At 48.7% G+C, this 19,700-nt stretch overlaps 2 protein-coding genes across 3 annotated transcripts; both read left to right on the forward strand.

Moving 5' to 3' along the window:
- Window positions 1-730: 730 nt before the first annotated feature.
- On the forward strand, window positions 731-15,085 carry SLC25A43 (solute carrier family 25 member 43). Of its 2 annotated transcripts, XM_072335866.1 has the most exons (5): window positions 731-1,048; window positions 1,941-2,182; window positions 2,530-2,702; window positions 12,044-12,178; window positions 13,221-15,085. In XM_072335866.1, the coding sequence occupies exons 1-5, from the start codon at window positions 777-779 to the stop codon at window positions 13,422-13,424; spliced, it is 1,026 nt and encodes a 341-aa protein (XP_072191967.1). In that variant the 5' UTR covers window positions 731-776; the 3' UTR covers window positions 13,425-15,085. The 2 variants fall into 2 exon arrangements, with proteins under 2 accessions (XP_072191967.1, XP_072191968.1); XM_072335867.1 differs by lacking the exons at window positions 12,044-12,178; window positions 13,221-15,085 and adding an exon at window positions 5,586-12,017.
- A 611-nt stretch (window positions 15,086-15,696) lies between these two features.
- On the forward strand, window positions 15,697-17,712 carry SLC25A5 (solute carrier family 25 member 5). The gene is made up of 4 exons (XM_072334917.1): window positions 15,697-15,895; window positions 16,009-16,495; window positions 16,600-16,740; window positions 17,316-17,712. The coding sequence occupies exons 1-4, from the start codon at window positions 15,785-15,787 to the stop codon at window positions 17,471-17,473; spliced, it is 897 nt and encodes a 298-aa protein (XP_072191018.1). The 5' UTR covers window positions 15,697-15,784; the 3' UTR covers window positions 17,474-17,712.
- The last annotated feature ends 1,988 nt before the right edge of the window (window positions 17,713-19,700 follow it).

Raw genomic sequence — 19,700 nt, forward strand, 5'->3', positions numbered from 1 at the left:
CTACTTACACAGATAGTACATATTCATTAGTTACGTGCGAGACAACTGACGTGTACACGCCTATCTGAGGTAATGATTTATGAGGTTTCCGGTCCTCTACTCTTTGGTCTCTTCTACCGCCTAGCATCCTTTTAGCATTGTGGCAATCCAACCAACAGCCTTTTGCTTACTTCATACTTTGCTTGTCTGCTAGACAAACTTCCTTCCCTGATGCATGCTCAGTAGGGGAATGCCTATAAGTGATTGATGGGTACCAAAGTCATAACATTTGCTCACTCGGCACTCAGACATTATTGCTGGACATCCACTTGTCCTGGGATACAGAGAAGTTGGCAACCCTTTACTGAGATACCCTGGGGCGTTAGCCCGTCTCTCAGTGCTATATACCGGGGCGTTAGAAGATGAGGAGGAGAGAGGGGAATGTCTTGGCGTCTGTCTGTTGCATCCCAACCCCAGAGAGAGACAGCTCAGCCCTGCGTGGAGTCCAGTCAGCTTCCAAATACTTTGGCAGGACCTCATATTGCTCGCGCTTAACCACGGCCGCTTTGGGATGTATTCTTTAAGCGACTTTGCCCGATTCAAAATTTCAACCTACTACTGCCTTGGCGGATGTGAGGAGCCCCCGACGAGCTCCCCTCCTCCCCTTCTTTAGTCAGCTGCGCCCGGTCTGATCCGCTCCGCCCGGCGAGCCGGACCGGGGCGGGCACGGCCTGCGGCACCGCCCCCACGGAGGGCACACCCTTCGGGCCGAGACACTGCGGAGCCCCGCGGGGGCCATGGCCACCTGGCGGCGGGACGGGCGGCTGAGCGGCCCGCAGCGGCTGTGCTGTGCGGGGCTGGCGGGCGCGGTGAGCCTCAGCCTGACGGCGCCGCTGGAGCTGCTGACGGTGCTGGCGCAGGTGGGCACCTGGCACTGCGGGCGGGGGCTGCTCAGCGCCGGGCGCGGCCTGTGCCGCACCGAGGGCGTGCGGGCCCTGTGGAAAGGGAACCTCACCGCCTGCCTGCGGCTCTGCCCCTACAGCGCGCTGCAGATCGCCGCCTCCCGTCGGTAAGCTGCTGGGGGTCCCTGGGCCGGGCAGGGCCGCGCTCGGAGGGCGGGGGGAGCGGGGCCGCTGGGACCGCTCTGTGCTCGCGGGGGCTCCGCGGGGCCGCTGCTGGAGTCGTGCGGGTTCCGCGCGCGGTGCGTGCCGGCGGGTCTGGCTGATCCCTTCCGTCCGGAGCGGAGCTGCAGCGCTGCTCAGTCCCGAGTGGAGCCTTTCGATCACCCGTATCAAAGAAAGTAACTCGGTCAGGATGCAGATCTTTCCCCCGTTGCTGTTCAGCTGCCGTTCTGCAGCTCCCATCGCTCTTGGAGGTGATACGCCGCCTTATTTGCTTTAACGTCTCCGTGTCGGTGCTGACCCGGCAGCAGGTCGCGGGGCGGTTGGGGATGCTCGGGGGCTCTGCCCGGCCGTTCTGCCGCTCGCAGACCGGATTTTGGAAGTCCCTTGCCAAGCACAGTAAACTTGGGGGAAACAGTTCCTCACCATATCTTTGCAGCTTTTGTTGTTGTTGTTGAATTGGTTCTCTGCACCTCCGGCACAGGATTGCAGTTCAAACTGCGTGCATTCCGTGTGCGCTGCGAACTGCGGTGCAGGTGGAGCTACACAGGCTGCCCCAGAAAGCTCATTGGGGTCCTGGAAGCATCTGAGCTCATGAACGTTGCAGGTAAAGCAAACGGCACATGTGGAGCTGTGTTAGAGAATACAGGGAGGTTTTGGATTCAATATTTACCAAGGTTTCAACTCCTGCTATTGGAGGAGCTTGTGAGCAGAATAATGACATAGGATTGTATTCTGTGATTCTAATTATATCAAGAGCAATCTGCCCTCTTATTTCATGGTGTCTTTTTTTTTCTTTCTTTTACCATTAATGATATCTCTTTTATGCTTTTACTGTAGACTTGTTATACTTTTCACGGATGAGCTGGGCCATATTTCCCACTGGAGAGCTATCATAGCAGGAAGTCTGGCTGGCATGGTTGCAACTGTTGTGACTTACCCCACTGATGTAATTAAAACCCGGCTTATTGTGCAGAACAGACTGGAACCATCTTATGAAGGAATTCTTCATGCTTTTTACAAAATTTATCATCAAGAAGGACTTCTTGCACTTTACCGTGGTGTTACACCAGCTATATTAGGTAAATAATAATGGGGGAAATGACCTAACTGCACATTGCTTATTGTAGCTATATCACGCATTTGCTTTCTCACTTGATTTCAAAACAAATGACAGTGTTGTTCCATGGAAGGTACGTGGGTTTGCGAGGCACAACAATACTGATCTTTGCTGACTAGATGCTAAACTGTGAGGGTCTGATGGCAAACTGGCGGCTAGAAATAAAAGTTTTTCTAAATATTATCTCATTTGAGCAATGTGAGAAGTAAGCTGGCAGCAGTTTGTACTGTCTGTTTAGGCTATGTAATGAGAGCTGTTCTCTTTGTGCACAGTACACTAATACAAACCTTTGCATGGTTTGCTTTCTAGGTGCTGTCCCATTTTCTGCGGGCTCATTCTTTGTTTACATCAGTCTGGACAAAATCTGGCGAGAACCCATGGTTTGTTTTACTCCTCTTCAGAACTTCATAAATGGCTGTGTAGCAGCTGGTGTAGCGCAGACGCTTTCTTTCCCCTTTGAGACTGTCAAGAGGAAGATGCAGGTACAAAGCGCTGATGTTGCTATACTTTGTTAGAGGAGCCTGTTTTGGGAGCTTGGGATGAGAGTAGCCTTGTTTCTTGTACCACGTAGGCTACAGAGGCTGTGGTTTAGGTGGGTTGTGTTTTTGTCTTTTCTTTGTTTTTATATATCTGAAAATTGATGTTTTAAGACTGTTACACTTTGAGTGTAGGTTCAAGTATGCCATGGGATTTGTGTTTCCTTTCAGACTCTGCTTTATTACTACTTCATATAGTTCTGTCAAATTCTCACTGTTCAGAACTGTCGAATCTTCTGTCAAATACAAGCATTCCATTCATTTGGTATTAGCTAGGATGAATGAGATCCACGTCATTTCTAGTGTTGGCGTGTCTGCTGTTTATGCCTGGCATACATACTGATAATCAGTCACATGAAACTTGCTCAGCACATATTAAATCTGAAGGATTAGAACCATCTGACTCCTGTAGTTAATGGGTGACTTCACAGTTGCTCCCATTATCTTGCTGCTTCTTTTCCCTGAAAGTTTAGTTACAATGGTTAAAAACCAAACCAAACAGAAAACCTCAGGCCTGCAGCTTCTCTCTCATTGCCATAATTCATTTGATGTTGTCATCTTTCTCATCTTTTTGTTAGAGCTTCACCAGCAGAAAGACAGTGAATCGTTGTCATTCTTTGCTGGCTATTTGGCTACGGCATATGAATTCCTTCTTTCAGCCCAGTTCATGGAACTGTAAACTTAACAGGAAGCTTTTGTGATCTCACCCAAAACAATGTCATTTTGTGTGGCAGTGTTATAGAAATCTCCCCTCCCCCATCCTCTGGTGGTTAAGTCACAGGCTAGCAAAAGGTCATGGAGGCTGTGAATTCCCCTCTTCTTCTCCAGGGTTCCCTTTTCCAGACTCAGCATAGATCCGGTATCACAGAAGCATTCAGTGCCCTCTTTCCACCTTGTAAAAAAGGACATCAGCAGAAGTGTCTTTTTTGAGACCAGCTCATGTAGCCGATGTGTGCAAAAGGTAAACTTTAAGCTGAGCCCTTTCATTGAGTATCTCATAAAACATCTCACGTAAGAAGCAGGTTCTGGGAATGAAAACAGGTTATTTTTTCAGCTGTATAAATGGATTAATGAAAATCAGTTTCCTCCTACAGCTCTTATTTTTCTGTCAATCCTCGGGCTCACTGCAGTATTGTTGCCTGAAGATTAAAGAAAGCATGTAACGTCTTGTTTCCCTTTTAATCTTTTCAAACTGATGTGCCGGTCACTTAAACGTTCGGTTATTCAGTTTCCATAATCAGTTCAGAAGTAAGATCCAGGAGTGAATGGGGTGATGTTCTGTGTCCAGCTTTGTCTCAATAGGCAAGGGAGACATCATTCATCTTGTTGCCACTAGGCTGTGCTCTTTTGCCAATGGGGTGCTTAGAATGCCCAACACTTCCAGAATAAGGAGTTGGATTAACTTCCTAAATATGTAGGAAATAGATATGTTAAAAATATGTCTGAAGCAAAGAAACGCTCAGTGACGGAGAGTTTTTTTCTTCATGGATGTGTTGCAACAACTGAGTAATGATTTCCCAAGCTTACAGAGGCAACACCTGTCCAGCAGTTTATTCTGACAGCATGGGAGAATGCAGCTGTCTAGATGTGACAGCCCATAACTCACCTAACACTGGAAGTGACTCACGTAGGCCTGTCTGGAAATGAGATCTCTTGAAAATTGTGCCCAAACTGATATAAAGCACAGTATGGATCTTGTGTAACGTAATCCAAGAAGTGTTTTTCATAGTTAGCATTGGTGTGTTGCTCAGCTTTACAAGGATCATCTCTTCATCATGCATGCTTGCTGGTCTGCTCAGTCTGATGCGTGATGATCAGAAGACAGGGATGATCAGAGCAGCACCAGAATGGGTATCATGCAAAGGGGCATGGGAAAGAAGAGAATAAAGCAGGGAAAAATAGAGTTCTGAGGCATTTCAGTGTTCCACAGAGAACAGAGGAACACACATTTCTCTCTGAGTTCTCGTTTTCCTCAGCCATTTTATTCTGCTCAGCTTCCATTCAGTGACTCCATTTTTTAGCTGATAAAACGAGAGGTGTCCTGAAGCGTCTAGCCATGGTTGAACCTCATATGAGTGTCTTGCTTGGTTTTGAAGTCATAAACACTAGTTTTATATATGGAGAGGAACCCTGCATGTTGTAGAGGCCCATATCAGACGAAGGCAGTATATAGCCGAAGACAACTTCCAGTGAACCTGCTGGTGATGGAGAAGCAGGGAGTTACAAGGTAGTCTCAGGAGCTTCAGAAACTAGGCCATCTTCTCTGATGCTGGCACTGAGCACAGTCCTGAGCCCAAAACATACAGTTCAGATCTTTACCTGACATGCTGGGCAGTCTTTGAAGCGTCAGCTCCATCTGTCTCCTCGTCTAAAAAAGCATGAATTGTATGCAGAGATGCGGAATAAATTTAGCTATGAGAGGAAGCATAAGTACTATTTCTAGTCTCTGTTGTAATCATTTTGTTTCATCTTTTCTCATTTTACGCATCTGACTCCTACAGTCCCTATGTCAGCAGCTTCTGTCATTGGCGTCTGTGAGAGCAGTCAGTGAACAGTTCTCCCTCTTTGCTTTGGTGATGATTTATGATGTCAGATTTTCTCTGTAACCATGGTTTCTTCCTTCTCTGCTGCTAGAATTATCTTTATCATGTTTATTTTATTCTTTTTTCAAAGATGCTCTGTTTGGTAAATGAACTTGAATGACTTTCTTAAATGAGACGTTAATTAATGTGGTTGAGTCTTACTGAATGTGAGCGCTCTTTGTTGTGACTGTTCTAATTTTACTTCTTTGTCTTCCTCTCTTCACTTTGCTCCCAATTGGCATGTTAGAGACTTAAGAGGTACTGTATGCATGTTTCAGCATGGGCATATGGCTGTTGTGCATCTGCAGAAGGGGAATATGGAAGAAGAGGGTTGTTCAGAGGGCTGTTCTGCATTAAATACTTTCCTGATTCACTTATGCTTTCTCAGCTTCTGACCAAAAACTTATAATCTGTGCATCCTTCTGACTGTTCTTCTTGCCTTTTCTTTCTCATCTCACAGTATCTAAACGCTATTCAGTTTTATCTTGTTAGCTCATTTAAATGCATACAGGAATACTTTTAAGCCTGGAAATACCTGCATCTAAAGGAGCCTGTGTCCAAGGGCAGCACTGGTAATATTCTCCTTTCCCACATCATCTTTTTTTCTGTGATGACCTTCTGGAGTGCATAGTACACTGAACTGTGTGTGGTCTTTCAGCCAAGAAGGTTGGATTTAGAGCTCTTTACATGCCATACCGAATATTATTAGTAGACTGACACCAGCCCTAGGTGACGTGCAGAGCTGAGTATCTGTAAACATGCTAGAGGGCCATGCAAACCTAATACTCAAGTGTGGCCTTTCCCTCTCTGCATGTGGCCTTGGTGGTAAACTCAGCTGCCCCTGGCTGGCACTTCTCAGCTTTCAGTCCTCTTTGATGTGTGACTTGGGTGGTTTGGGAAGGCAAAATGCACAAGGATGGCCCTAAGGTCTCTCAGATCATCAGCTGTTACAGGTACCTCGCACATGCTTACGTGAACAAACTTTGCATGCATTGCAGAAGTTCTGTCCTGTGCTCATATTTTGCTGGTATTGCTTGTTTTAATTTCTTTAACTAAAAGTTGTCTGAACTCTCTTTTTCCAGTAGATGTTACTCAGGGGCAGCCATCAAATTCTTGTAAAATAAAATAAACATACTTCTACTATACTACAGGATTTGGCACATTTTTGGTGTTGACTGCATAGCATCCTTAAGTTTTGAGGACGTCTCTCAGGGTAAGGTGTTGTTCAATACGTCTGATCCTCCTACTTTAAAATCCAGGCTGTGGATTCCCTGTGCTGCTGCAAACAAACAGGTTCATTGTTCTTGGTCAGCATAGAGTGCTGCCACACATCCCCCATGACGTGGCCTCTGTTCAGTGACAGACGTGAATCAGTCGGACTACAGCTGCTTGTAAATCTATAGTACAGGAAGAGAGGTTGTCAATGGCTAGGGGTTGGTTTGTGGGTTTTTTTGGTCCTTTGGAGCACAGGATGCTCTTTGCAGGTGTTAAATTTATATATGATGTAAATGCTTTGAGTTCTTCGTAACCTAAAGAATCAGTAGTGCTGTCATAGCAGCCTCAGGAAGCTCACGAGCTGCAGTATCCCTGGCGTGTGTGAGATCTGCGGTGCTCTCAGATGGGAATATGTTACTGGAGCCGTGACCCAGTTTAAAAATAAAAAGTGCCTTTCAGGTCATGTGGTTCACATGACATCTCAGAAGCATACGTGCTGTGAGACTTTGTGCAGGGAGACCGTGTAGCAGTGAACTGCACAGGAGCCTGAGCCTTGAAAATGTTCAGAGACGGATCCATTTGGCCACCAAGTGGAGCAAATTGTGAGACAGCAAGGAGCAATACTGGCACTTCTAGTTCCGATTTTCCAGAAGGAAGCAGGAAAACATGCTGTACCCAGCTAGTTGTGAGAGGAAGGCAGGGTTAGGGAACCTTATGGCTACTATGGCCCCGTCACTTTCAGCAGGGTGATGGCCATGTCTCCAGAGCAACAGCCACCACTCGTATCCCCTGACATGAGTGCCATGTATTGGTTTGCAATGCGCCTGTGCTCGGAATGATACAGGAGCTCAAGCTTTGTGGATACTCCTTTTTTATATCTGATTTATTCTGATACAGTGTTGTTCTGTACCTCATCCACATAATGAAAATATGTCCACAGTAAAGCCCCAGTCCTTTAGAAACATTCATTTTCTCCTGAATTCCTACAAAGGCAGGGTGAGATGTGGGAACTCATGTTGCTTTTTGCTGTGTGCTGCATAGAAACAATCTAGCCTGCCTGCAGCTTTATGCCATTTAGAGAATCACTGCTCATGTATGTGAAATGTGTGCTCCTATTTGTAAGGCTTGAGCTGAATCATCACCACGCATTTGAAACGACCCCAAAGCCTCCATGCAAGGAGTTTGCACTGCCACCTTTAGGAAAAGAAGCTCTGTGTTCTTAATATCTAATATTTCTTTGTAGCATAAGTGTTAAGAGCAGGAGAAGCTGGCATCCAGCAGCAAGGAAGGGATTCTGCAACAGAGCACAGAGCTTCAGGATACAACAGACTTGGCAGTGGTGTATTTGAAGCTGGGGCAAACTCTTTCGAGCAAACAGTAAACTGTTTTGCACCCTCAGTGCCAATAATTTCAGCAAGGCAGAGAGATTTGGCCCCAGTTCATGTTGGAGAGAAGAGGACAACATGTTCTTAGAGTGCAGGAAGCTGTCAGTCAGCTGCTTTGCTGCAATGTGCTGGAAATGATTGCCTCCTCCTAGCTGGTCATTGTTTGCCTTATTGCATGCCTGAGGACCTTCACTGGGCTTTATGTTCTGATGCAGGGGTTAGTCAGTATTACCAGACTAACAGCACAGAAAAGACTGTCATACCCAGGTAAGGCTGTCTTTCAGGAAGGGAGAATGGCTTGCCCAGTACTTTACAGTTTTTTTCTCCAGTATTAATACTTGTTCACATCTCAGTTATCTCTTACTTGAGTAGTTTCTGATAAGCATTCAGTCTTCACTTGAGTGGAGTTTCTGTTGACTGCAGTAGCATTAGCCTGAATGAAAGCTACAGTATTTGTCCTTTGGTTTCCTTTGAACTGCAATTACACTTGCCTCTTACAAGTGTCCTCATTAGTGCAGGCTGCAAACACAAAGACTTCTTATTTTAGCTTCCAGATTAAGAGCATGAACTTGTGTGCTGTGTTATAAAATCCTTTCCTGTCTTTGTGAGTTTCTTTTGGTAATGGATCAAAAGTGTAGGACTCCAAATCTTTAGAAAATGTATAAATACCAAACATTTTTACTGTATCTGCCATCAAAATAGCATATCTCCCTGTGGTAGCTATAGGATAGTACTGCATAGTACTGCAATAGGAAGTAATAGTACTGCTGTAGTGTGCCATCAGCACTGCACAGTCAAATGGGAAGAATAACAGCTTTGTACCAATGAAGTTTTTAGAAACAGAAAGAGGGAGGGGAAAAGTACGTTAAATAGAAGTATTTCCAAATAATCACTTTTTAACCTGCAAATTCAGATAGTGGCAAACCAAATAGTCCTGAACTGCACATGGATATGTTGTATCTGCAAAGGGATGGAGGGGACCATGTGTCTGCGTTCTGCTTTGTCCCTCTCTTGCTGCTGAGAGCCTTGGGAAGATCAAAATGGTTGCTCTTTGAGTGGCACAGGTCCCACTGCAGCTGCAGTGGACTATATCAGCAGTTCAGTGCTTGGAAGAATAGGAAGTAAGGGGCTGGGGTAGCTTGTGGAGGTAGGAATCTTGAGAAAGGTGTGTGGGATTAGTTCCCAGTGTGGGTGTTATTTTGGCTCCCAGCTCACGCTGCTGACAGTGGGAGAGATGGGATCTGAGAAATCTGTTGGTAACCGTTAACTTTAACCAGTAGATGCTTTTGCAGTAGATGACTGCCATTCTGTGGACAATTGCTGCTTATGTACTGTGTCTGTGGTCTTAGAAATGCACTGCTCCCATAAGGCTGGAGGCCTGGTAGAGCACACTTTGCCCCACGGCCTGAAATGTTGAAAACAGCTGCAACCATAGTGAATGTTGCTCTAGGCAGTCTTTCAGTAAGTCTCTTAAGAGGTCACAGTCTGTGGGCAAAGCAGAAACAAGGGGCTTTGACTTACCTGTTCCTTTTTAACTGTGTTGTGTTTGCTGCACGCAGACCCTTACTGAATGCCAGCATTGGTTTTGTAGGCAGAAATACTACCATCAAAATCAATCTGTATGTGCCTTTGTTCTGTATGCAGTAACTAAGGGGATTAAGTTAAACTCCTGCTGTTAATTCTGGCAGGTCATGCCCTGTCTATCACAAAAGGACTTAAAAAGGAAGATCCACATCAGTAGCGTTCCTGCTTTCCTGAAGCCTTTCAGAAAGTTGTTCCCCTTCACTGTGTTGCTGCCTGTACCTTCCTTTACCATAGAAGCTTGTGGACACTGGCTCATAGGCTAGAAAAAAGAACAGGATTTTGATTCCAGATCTCCTATGACCACTGTTGCGTTATTAAGGGTATCTCCACCATTTGGGCACTCATCTAAGCATCTCTGATGGTAATGTTACCATTCTTACTGGAACTGGTCCCTGAAATCTCAGTTGCCACACTCTGCATCTTGTTTGGTATAATCATGAAAGTCTTCATAGAGCAGTTTCATAGAGCAGTTTCATAGAGCAGTTTCTCAATTACCGTCTTTCTTTCTGTGGGAGAGAGAGCCATTGCTTTTTAAACCCTTATTACCCCGTAAGTGAAAAAGCCAAGCAGACAGCTTCCCTGTAGCAAGGGAGCAGCAGTGAACACGTGCATGACCCTTGGCTACCAGCGTAGGTAGCTCTGTTACCTTGATCTTTCTGTAAAGGCAGGGCTGGTAATACTGTAAAGTCCAGTCAGTTAAATCCCATCACATCTGCTTCTCTGAGCCATAAACCAGGAGGCTGTGGGAGCTTGCACCAGAGATGGGAATTGCAGACACAATGATATCCCCATGGAACAGGAAAGGCCAATGTAGACACAAAGGGGCCAAGTGATGAGAGCAGTTCAACTGCTCTTTCCCCAGAAATGTGATCCCTCTCTTGCAAATCAGGTGTACACTGTTGGAAAAAGTTCAGAGAGAAGCAAATACTTCTGCATCCTTTTGTTTCAAGTGTAAAAGACCGCGGGTTAATCCTCAGCCCTAGTTGTGTCTGGGATAAAGGAGCCAGGGTATGACCAAGGAGATCCAGAAGCCACCAGATAAGGACATAGTGAAAGCACGTTGCCTGCTCTCTTAGTGCAGACAGCTGCTTTCCTAGAATCACCTCCCAAAGTCCCATCAGAACGAACGGTATATTTCATCTGTAACCTGCTGTCAGGAGCATTTCACATGCATTTCAATTGTACACAGAAATATCGGGGGATAAAAGAGAAGTCTGAAGAAGGCACGTGCAGTTTGTGGGGGGGGCCATTTGGTTTTGGTTTGTTTGGATGGTTTTTGTTCAGTTTCTTTTTCTTGTTTTTTTGTTGTTTTTGTTTTGTTTTGCTTTTTCATTCTAAAGTTTAGCTGTAGACTTGCCAGCAATGCAACAGGATACAGTAACCTTTAAACCATTTGGTTAGCGGCTTCCCTGGTATATCTGGAGCACGAGTCTTGATCCATTTTCACTTTTACCATCTAAGTTGCCAAGTGTTTGAAATGCTATAGCTCAGGCATGTAGAAAATGTCATCACCACTTGTCAGTTAACAAGCGGCTTGTCGTCACAGGGTTAGCAGCTCTGAGAAGCTGTGGGTTACTTTGACCAAGCAAGGAAGAAATGCTATATCATGTGGTATTTCAGCTAAAAGAGAAGATAATATCTGTATTCACCAACCGATTAGTGGTACTTGTCCTGTTCTTATCCAACTTCTGCCCTGTGATGATCAGCTGTATGTACCAATCGTCAAGTTGTATCCTGGGGTCCCCTCACGTTCCTGACTGAGAGTTGTTACTCGATGTGGATACGAGCGAGAGACCCTGATGTGCCAATGCAGAACAAACCCACAGCTTGCTGTGCACAGATGGGTGAGGATGGGATTATTTGAGGTCATGTTGTCCTGTCTGTGCCAACACAGTGGGAGATTAATGAAGGAAGGATTTTGCTGTTAAAAATGACACACTACACTTCCTCCACGTGAACCAGGACAGTCTACGCTGCAGTTGGAAATGTAGCATCAGTCCAGCAGGACGTTCCCAAGCTGACTGGTTTGGATGAACTGAGTGCGTAGCAAAGATACCAGAGCACAGGCACCAGCTGCTTGCCTGCAGCCTTCAGTGGGCTTGTACAGCCTGTGCTGAGATGTGGTGTTCCATCTCTGCTGTTGCTCCTCAGTGCATAGTGCAGTTTGCTCTTCTTGTTGCAGTGTAAACATGGCCTGAACAGAAAGAGTCAAGGCAGCGTGCTCCTGGCTTTCCTCCCAGGCTTCCCACCTGCTGGTGCTCCACTGCCAGGGTTCTGAAATCCCAGATGTGAGCAGTGACATGGAGGAAAAGGAAGTCCTGGTGGAAAGTATTGCTCCCTTTCATACCTCTCAGAGTGCGAAATCCCTCTCTGTTCAGTTTGTGCAGGCAAAATAGTTGATACTTCTTGGTTAAGAATCCAGGTCAGTCTGTTCCTTACCAGAATGGAGAAGATACTGACTTTTTCATTACGCCCATTTTCCTCTGCTTGCTGTGAACCCCTCTGGATGTGTCTTGAACAGGCGCAGAGTCCGTGGCTCCCTCACTGCGGCGCAGTGGATGTCCATTTCACAGGCATGGCTGACTGTTTTCGGCAGACCATGAAGTACAAAGGTGTGCTCGGACTTTGGAATGGCCTCACACCCAGCCTGCTCAAGGTGAGCTTTTGTTTTCATCGCTGAACTAAGGCATGCTCTTGCGCAACTGAAGTCATAAAGTATGCGGCATCCCTCCATACTTATTAATGGCTTATAGACAAAGGCAGTCACAGCGCAGGTATAACCTCAGGCAGGTTATTGGCTAACTCTGGATCACAGGTTTGGTTATATTTCTTTAGGTGCGAGTTCAGCTTCTGTGTGACTTCTTTCAAGTTCATTTGAATGCCCTGAGGAAAGGGAGTGTTTCTAACACGCAAGCCAGAGTATGGATAGGGGACAGCAAGTGATGCACGTAAAGCAGCTAACCAGGTTCTGCTTTTCATCTGAGCTCCAGTAATTTGACAGATTGTACCTATCTATAACAAAATATCTCTTCTATTAACCACTTCCACAGAAGTCGAAAGCTGTATCTTGCAATGAATTAGTACATGCTTATCAGTTACTGCAGCCCTTAAAGAGGTGAAAGCATGAAATAAAACATGGCAGCTTAAACATAAGGTTAATTATTTAGTGTAGCTATTTTACATGTTACAGTGCTGCATTGAGGATTACCTGTACAGGATACTACTGGTCAGCTGTTGAGTGGTAACAGAGCGTGACTAGTAGCAATGGCCTGGCTATGGCTGGCCCTGCCTTGTCTGGTATAAAGGCATGTAGCACCAGGGTCGCTCATTTTGCACACGGAAGAAGAAAGTTGTTCAGTCATTTTGCTTTATGGAGAATAAAGTCTGTGTTTCCTATTAGGATTTGCTGAGGTTGCTTAGGATTTGCTTAGATATTTTAGAAGTTGTGATAACTTACAGGCTAGCACAAACCATGTTCCTCATGATGTTGCTAGAATTAGGTATGTACTAGTAACAAACTCCTCAGCATGATGCAGGAGCTAGCTGAGTCTGAGGAGACTAACCACATAAATGAGCACAGTTCTATTAGCAGATCACATCGAACCTGAAATTCTAGAAGTTTCCCTTTATAAAAACATGTAGGAATGCTGTTCCTGCGTATAACACGCTGCTTTTTCTTCTTCTTTTTTTTTAATCAGATTGTTCCATACTTTGGTGTTATGTTCAGCACCTTTGAATTCTGCAAGCGGGTCTGTTTGTACAGAAATGGTTATATCGAATCTCCTTTAAGTTACAAGCTGACTCCTGGGGTGGACCAGAGTTTACTGCCACAAGAACTGAGAGAATTAAAGCACCTCCGAAGAGAAAACTTCGAGCCGAGCAAATCAGCTCTTGAAAACTGACATGAGAGCATCCATCGGAGAAGCCTTTTCTTCAGAAACTTTGCAAGAAAGATCACGCTGAAGCGCAGGTACCAGCATCTCAGCGAGTTGCACGGCTTTAGTGCTGAGACTGCAGGATGTGGGAGATGAAGAAGCTTTTATCTCATTGGCTGAATGGAGGCAAACAGTAAAAATAGTGAGCATGCACCAAGGAGGAGGAGAGATGCAACTGCTCCGAACACGCTGTATGCTATTGCAGCTTGAACTGATGCTATACTAGCTGCTTCTCAGTGCTGGATAGCCACTTTAAGATAAACCACTCGCAGAGAGAATGGAAACTGAGACAGGTACAAATGGCATCTTCAGAACATTAAGAAAGCTCAACTTGGACTTCTTTTTAAAGTAACTTGTGATAAGAAGTCGTCAGAAGATGGTAAGCAGACTGGATAGACAACATGCAAGAGTTCCAACTGGAATCTCCTCTTTAGTGACAGTGTGTGGACGTGGCATTCTGCAGATGCAGCATTAGTCTCAGTTCATTCACACTCCAGAATCCACTCTTCCGTTTTTGAGACTTAATAATTTCGTTCACGTCTTTGGCATAGCAATGAAAATGTGCTGCTGCTATTGTGTTGTAGACTGTAATACACTGGAATGACAATCTTGTAAACGTAGGTGCTTGCTGGGAATCGTTCTCCCTTTCTCCTGTGTACCTCCGTTATTTCAGGCTTAGGAAAAAAAAGAAGTTTTCCTGAAAATCTCTAACTGCAATATCTTCTGAAGAATGCAGTCCTTAAGTGTGCCAGCTGTCTCAGAGCCACCAGCCTTACGATGTTTTTCACTGTTCTTAAAGTTCTATTTTTATGCTAAACTGCTTCTCAGACCCTTGTGCTGCTCAGACCTGGCCTGCAGACGAGCACCATGCTCATGTCCTCTCACTTTCCCTCTTGAACTTCTGCAGTCTGGGACCCGCAGCACTTCCTTAGGTAGGAAACTTAGCACAACCTCCAGGTTCTCACTGATGCCACTGCAGTGAATAGGCCTCTCACCAGGCTAGGGCCCTTTCAGGAAACATAATAGCATTACCTGAGCTAATTGTAAGACCTGCTTTGCACTTGACTCTTAACACTGACGTACCCTACAGCTGAGCTCTTGTGGTATCTCCAGTAACGGGCTTGCTGTGCACTGCTACAGTGGCTGGTTTTGTTCTCACAGGGAAGCACAGATATTGATAGCAAAACTGAAGATGGCAGGGAGCAGCCCTTGTGGCTTCTGAGTCACGTGGAGGCTGTGTGAGTATTTCTGGCTCTCTCATCGATCTGCCTAGTGAAGGTGTTTCTCTGTGCCTCGGTTTCCCTATCTCTGCAAAGCGTCGTTACCAATACTGACGTTTATTTGATGTGTATAAATCAGGAAATACGGCTTGTGAGCAAGTTGGGGAAGAACTGGTTTCAGAGCCGTGCTTTTACATGGACTTTTTGTGTTCATTTGTACTGACGTTGTATTTCTAAGTAGATGTTAAAGATTGGATGATAGGTGCATATAAATGTTAACTCACCTCTTGAAACTTCATGAGACTCGAGTGAGTCAAAAAGGTACCTGTAACATGTTTGTGATACGCCACTGACCCCTCTGGATTACGGTTTATTCCTGAGGTCTATAAACCACTCTATCTTTGTATCAGCTTGTCTCATGCATTGAGCTGACGTTGATAGTACGAAGGGCTTTAAACAAAAGGAGGGGAAATTGCGCTCAGATGTCAGAACTTTCCGCAGGCCGTGGGCAGCCTGAGCCGTTGTGGCAGCCAGCCCACGGCAGGGCTGGGGCTGGGGGAGCTTTAAGGGTCGTGCTGCGGTTCCGTGAGAAATCCCTCCGAAAGGTAACGGAGCTGTTTCACGGAGCACTCGACCAGCCCGCTTCCACACCGCACCGTAACGTGGTGCGGGCACGGAGCAGCCCTGTGCTAAGCTTTGGGAGCTACGCCGCCGTGCCCGAGGCTCGGTGACAGGCCGAGCCGCGAGCGTTGATGCGGCGGGCCGGCTCCGGGCAGCACCACGGCCGGCTCCATCCCGGCCGGCTCCATCCCGCCCGGCTCCATCCCGCCGGTTCCATCCCGCCCGGGGCTCCCGCCGGCTCCGGGCGCGGCTCCCGCCGTTCCGCACCGCTCGGTGGTCCGAGGCCCCGCCCCCCTGCGGCGGCCCCGCCCCCTCCCGTAGCCAATGGGCGGGTGGAACGCGGCGGCGCGTTGCCGTGGCGCGCCCCCGCCCCCGTGTCCGCCGCCGCCCCTATATAAGGCGGCCATTTCGGCCCCGCGCCCGCCTCGCTGCCGCAGCGCCGCCTCCCCTCGCCTTCCGCCCGGCCTCTCCTCGCCGCCTCCCGCCATGGCCGACGCGGCCGTGTCCTTCCTCAAGGATTTCCTCGCCGGGGGGGTGGCGGCCGCCATCTCCAAGACCGCCGTCGCCCCCATCGAGCGGGTGAAGCTGCTGCTGCAGGTGAGCGGCGGGACGGGGGCGGCGGCCGCTCCAAGGTCGTCGCAAGGAGAGGGGGGCGGCGGGGCGGCGGGCGGGGGCGCGGAGCGGCGCTGACGGCGCGGTGGGCCTCGCAGGTGCAGCACGCCAGCAAGCAGATCGCCGCCGACAAGCAGTACAAGGGCATCATCGACTGCGTGGTGCGCATCCCGCGCGAGCAGGGCGTCCTCTCCTTCTGGCGCGGCAACCTGGCCAACGTGATCCGGTACTTCCCCACCCAAGCGCTCAACTTCGCCTTCAAGGACAAGTACAAGCAGATCTTCCTGGGCGGCGTGGACAAGCGCACCCAGTTCTGGCGGTACTTCGCCGGTAACCTGGCGTCCGGCGGCGCTGCCGGCGCTACCTCGCTCTGCTTCGTCTACCCCCTCGACTTCGCCCGAACCCGCCTGGCAGCCGACGTGGGGAAAGCCGGGGCCGACCGCGAGTTCGGCGGCCTCGGTGACTGCCTGGTGAAAATCTTCCGCTCGGATGGTCTCAGGGGCCTGTACCAGGGCTTCAACGTGTCCGTCCAGGGCATCATCATCTACAGAGCGGCCTACTTCGGCATCTACGATACTGCCAAGGGTAGGTGGGCCGGCACGGCGCTCCCTGGAGGGGTCGGCCCGCAGAGCTGCGCTGTGCTGCTGGCGGCTGGCCTGCTGCGCTCACACGGAGCCTCTCTCCCGCAGGAATGCTCCCCGACCCAAAGAACACCCACATCGTGGTCAGCTGGATGATTGCTCAGACGGTCACCGCGGTCGCCGGTTTGATCTCCTATCCCTTTGATACGGTTCGGCGCCGCATGATGATGCAGTCTGGCCGTAAAGGAAGTAAGTCGCTGCCTCCCTCCTTGTGTTAGGAGCTGGCGGGCATCCCTGAATCAACAGCTGGCAGTGGGTCTGTGCTGGGGGCAGGAGTGTGCTGCCCTTCACCAAGGCCTTTACGTTCCTTCTCATCCTGCAGGCTGCAGGATACAAGGGGACTGCAGAAGCAGGTGGCAGGTGGGGGGCAAACAGGTTGGCCTTGGTGGCGTCCCTGTAAGGGGAACGTGCAAGTTGGGTTTGTTCAGTAAGAAGGAATGGCAGAGCTTGCCCCAGGATGTTGCAAACTCGTGTCTCTGGGCCAAGAAAGGGGATGTCCTTCAGTGCAGGCATGGCCTGGCTGACTGCAATAGCTTTGGGGTCTGCAAGTTTGGGTGTCTAGGGAATAGTAGCTGCCTTCTGCTCAAACTGGTCCTTCCAGAGTCTCCTGGGGGTAACACAAACCTGGGCAATCTCATCATCTAAAAGTAAGTCAAGAAATGGATACATGAGGTTGTACAACTGCCAGATACATTAGGTGGGTTCTGACTTGGGTTTTGAGGGTCACATAGGCACCACGTTTCTAACGCTGTCTGTTCCCACAGCTGACATAATGTACAGTGGCACTATTGACTGCTGGCGGAAGATTGCCCGGGACGAGGGCTCCAAGGCGTTTTTCAAAGGTGCATGGTCGAACGTGCTGCGAGGAATGGGCGGCGCTTTCGTCTTAGTTCTGTATGACGAAATTAAGAAGTACACATAAGTTATTTGGTGTTCTGAACTGGCATGTTGTAATATGTTATCTATGACCATTCATGGACTTGTATGAAAACTGTCTAGTTACTAACAGTAACGGATGATATTTATACAGGTTGGCATGGGGCAGGGACAACCTCCTGCCTCGTCTTTATCAAATCATTCCCACTGCTGGGACTCAAACATGGTTTCTATTTCAGTCACTCCTGTTTAAAGAGTACAAAGGAATAAAAATCTGATGCCAGCTTTCTTTGTCTCATGCTTGTTCTCATAGCAGCTGCAGTGTGAGGGACCGGGGACCTCTGTGATTGTAGAGGGGGAAGGCAGAGCCCTGCATGACTGTGGGCTCCAGCATGTGAATGCAGTGCAGCCTGCTGAGAAGGTGTTTCCACCCTGGCAGCGGTCAGCAGTGAGTGCTGGTGGTAACTAAAGGAGATGTGCTGGCCCTGTGACACCAGTCCTGCCTTGGGGCCGTCTGTTCCATGGGGCTGATGAAAGCTCTTTTTGGGGAGTGCCAGGTGCCAGAACCTTTTCCTGCAAAGCACCAGCTGGACTAAACATCTGGGGACCACAGGAAAGTCGTAAGGAGTATCCACAGCAGCCTGGAAGAGCACAGCTGGCATCACATGTTCTGGCTTAGAAACTGAACTCCCTGCTTGGGCATGTTAAAACCCAGCCAGAGAAAACAAGTGTGGGTAATTGCTGCTCTTTCTGCGAAGCCCCTGGCTAGACTTGTCCTTGCGTGGAGGTGTTGGGCTGCTGGGTTGAGGTAAGATGGTGCCTGTCTACCTGCTGGGCCTGCCCGGATGGGAGCCAGCTTTGCAGGCACAGCAAGTGTTTGCCCGCTGAGAGCTGAGCTGCTCCATCTCACGTTTGGGGGAGATTCCTTCACGCTGATGGGGCAATTTGGGGGAAGCACACTGCGACTCAGGGCTGTGTGTGACTTGGCCTCTGCCCAGACTTCTTGGGGGACTACAAGCCACCAGAACACAGCTGTCAGCTCCCCGTGGAGGCTGCACTGGGCTGACCGCACTGCCTGCTGCTTCTGCTGCTCTTTGCTTCTCTGCCTGCTTGGACCTGCTCAAAGCGGTTGATCTCAATCACCAAAACTGATCTCAGCTGCTGTGTCCAGGGCAGGTAAACACACTTGTGTGGCAAAGGGCAGTAGTTTCTGTTACTGAAATAGAATTGGGGCTGCTGGGCACAAGTGCAGCACCAGCTGCTCACAGCCAGCATGGTTGGCTCACTGAATGGGTGTGTGGTGTTGGGGGTGCAAGAACGGTGGCACTGGTTGGTGGAGATGCAGGTCTGCAAGAGCCTTGCCTGGTGCTTCCTGGCTGTCCTGGAGCTCCCGAGGTGGAAATGAAACAGGCTGGAGTTTCCCTGTGAGCCATGCTACCCACTGCAGGCACTGCTGGGCCCTGGCAGGCTGCTCCTTCCAAAGTGGCCACTGGGCTGCCAAGCTGGGGAGCCTCTCACTGATTAAGGGCTCCCTGAGGTTATTGCTGTGTGCTGCTCAGCTCCCCTGGATCTTTTGGAACACTTTCTTTCCTGGTGGCAGACCAGGCCCGACCTCAGCCAGCAGTCCTGCGGGCAGGTGGGCTGGAAGCCAGGCTGCCCATGGGAGCACATCACAGGAGGGCTGGGATCTTTGCTCTTGCAGGGATTCTCTTTATAAGCAGCATTTTCCTGTGAGAAGTACTGCTCTGTTTCCCCTTCGCTGGTGGCTCATGGTGGCTGAGCTCCTGTGGGGCTGTTTTCCTCTCAACCCTTCCACCAGCAGCTGTAAATCCCGACTTATGAGCTGTTGACGCAGGCAGGCTGCCCACAGAATGGTGGTAAATATTTGCTAGCAACTGGGGCAGGTGCTGCATGGCACAGAGGACTGGCAGCAGCTCAGAGCGTGGCCTGTCCTGGACAGGGAGAAGGGGCACAGGAGCAGGGGAAGAGGTGGCTTTGGGTCACGGGGAGGAAATCGATACCATGACATCCACCCAAAGCCAGCGCGCTGTGTGTGCTGTGGGCAGAGATAAGGAGCAAATCAGGCTTTGCTATGCACAGCAATAGCCAGGTGCTGGTGACATAATGGCAAGGCTGGCCTCTGTGATGGGATGGCTGTGGGTGGCCAGTGCAGCCCAATGGGTCTCTTTCAGGTAACAATGTCAGAAGCTGAATCCAGTTGGGTTTAGGCTGTTCTGCCAGTGCTGTTACACAGCCACTTGCCTTGTCACCCC

This window comes from Excalfactoria chinensis, chromosome 4, assembly GCF_039878825.1.
Source record: "Excalfactoria chinensis isolate bCotChi1 chromosome 4, bCotChi1.hap2, whole genome shotgun sequence".
NCBI lineage: Eukaryota > Metazoa > Chordata > Aves > Galliformes > Phasianidae > Excalfactoria > Excalfactoria chinensis.

Coding starts and splice junctions, on each gene's coding strand:
- SLC25A43 (XM_072335866.1), top strand. CDS start 777: ATGGCCACCTGGCGGCGGGACGGGCGGCTGAGCGGCCCGCAGCGGCTG. Junction 2,703..12,043: donor CTGTCAAGAGGAAGATGCAG/GTACAAAGCGCT, acceptor TGTCTTGAACAG/GCGCAGAGTCCGTGGCTCCC. Junction 12,179..13,220: donor TCACACCCAGCCTGCTCAAG/GTGAGCTTTTGT, acceptor TTTTTTAATCAG/ATTGTTCCATACTTTGGTGT.
- SLC25A5 (XM_072334917.1), top strand. CDS start 15,785: ATGGCCGACGCGGCCGTGTCCTTCCTCAAGGATTTCCTCGCCGGGGGG. Junction 15,896..16,008: donor GGGTGAAGCTGCTGCTGCAG/GTGAGCGGCGGG, acceptor TGGGCCTCGCAG/GTGCAGCACGCCAGCAAGCA. Junction 16,741..17,315: donor GCAGTCTGGCCGTAAAGGAA/GTAAGTCGCTGC, acceptor CTGTTCCCACAG/CTGACATAATGTACAGTGGC.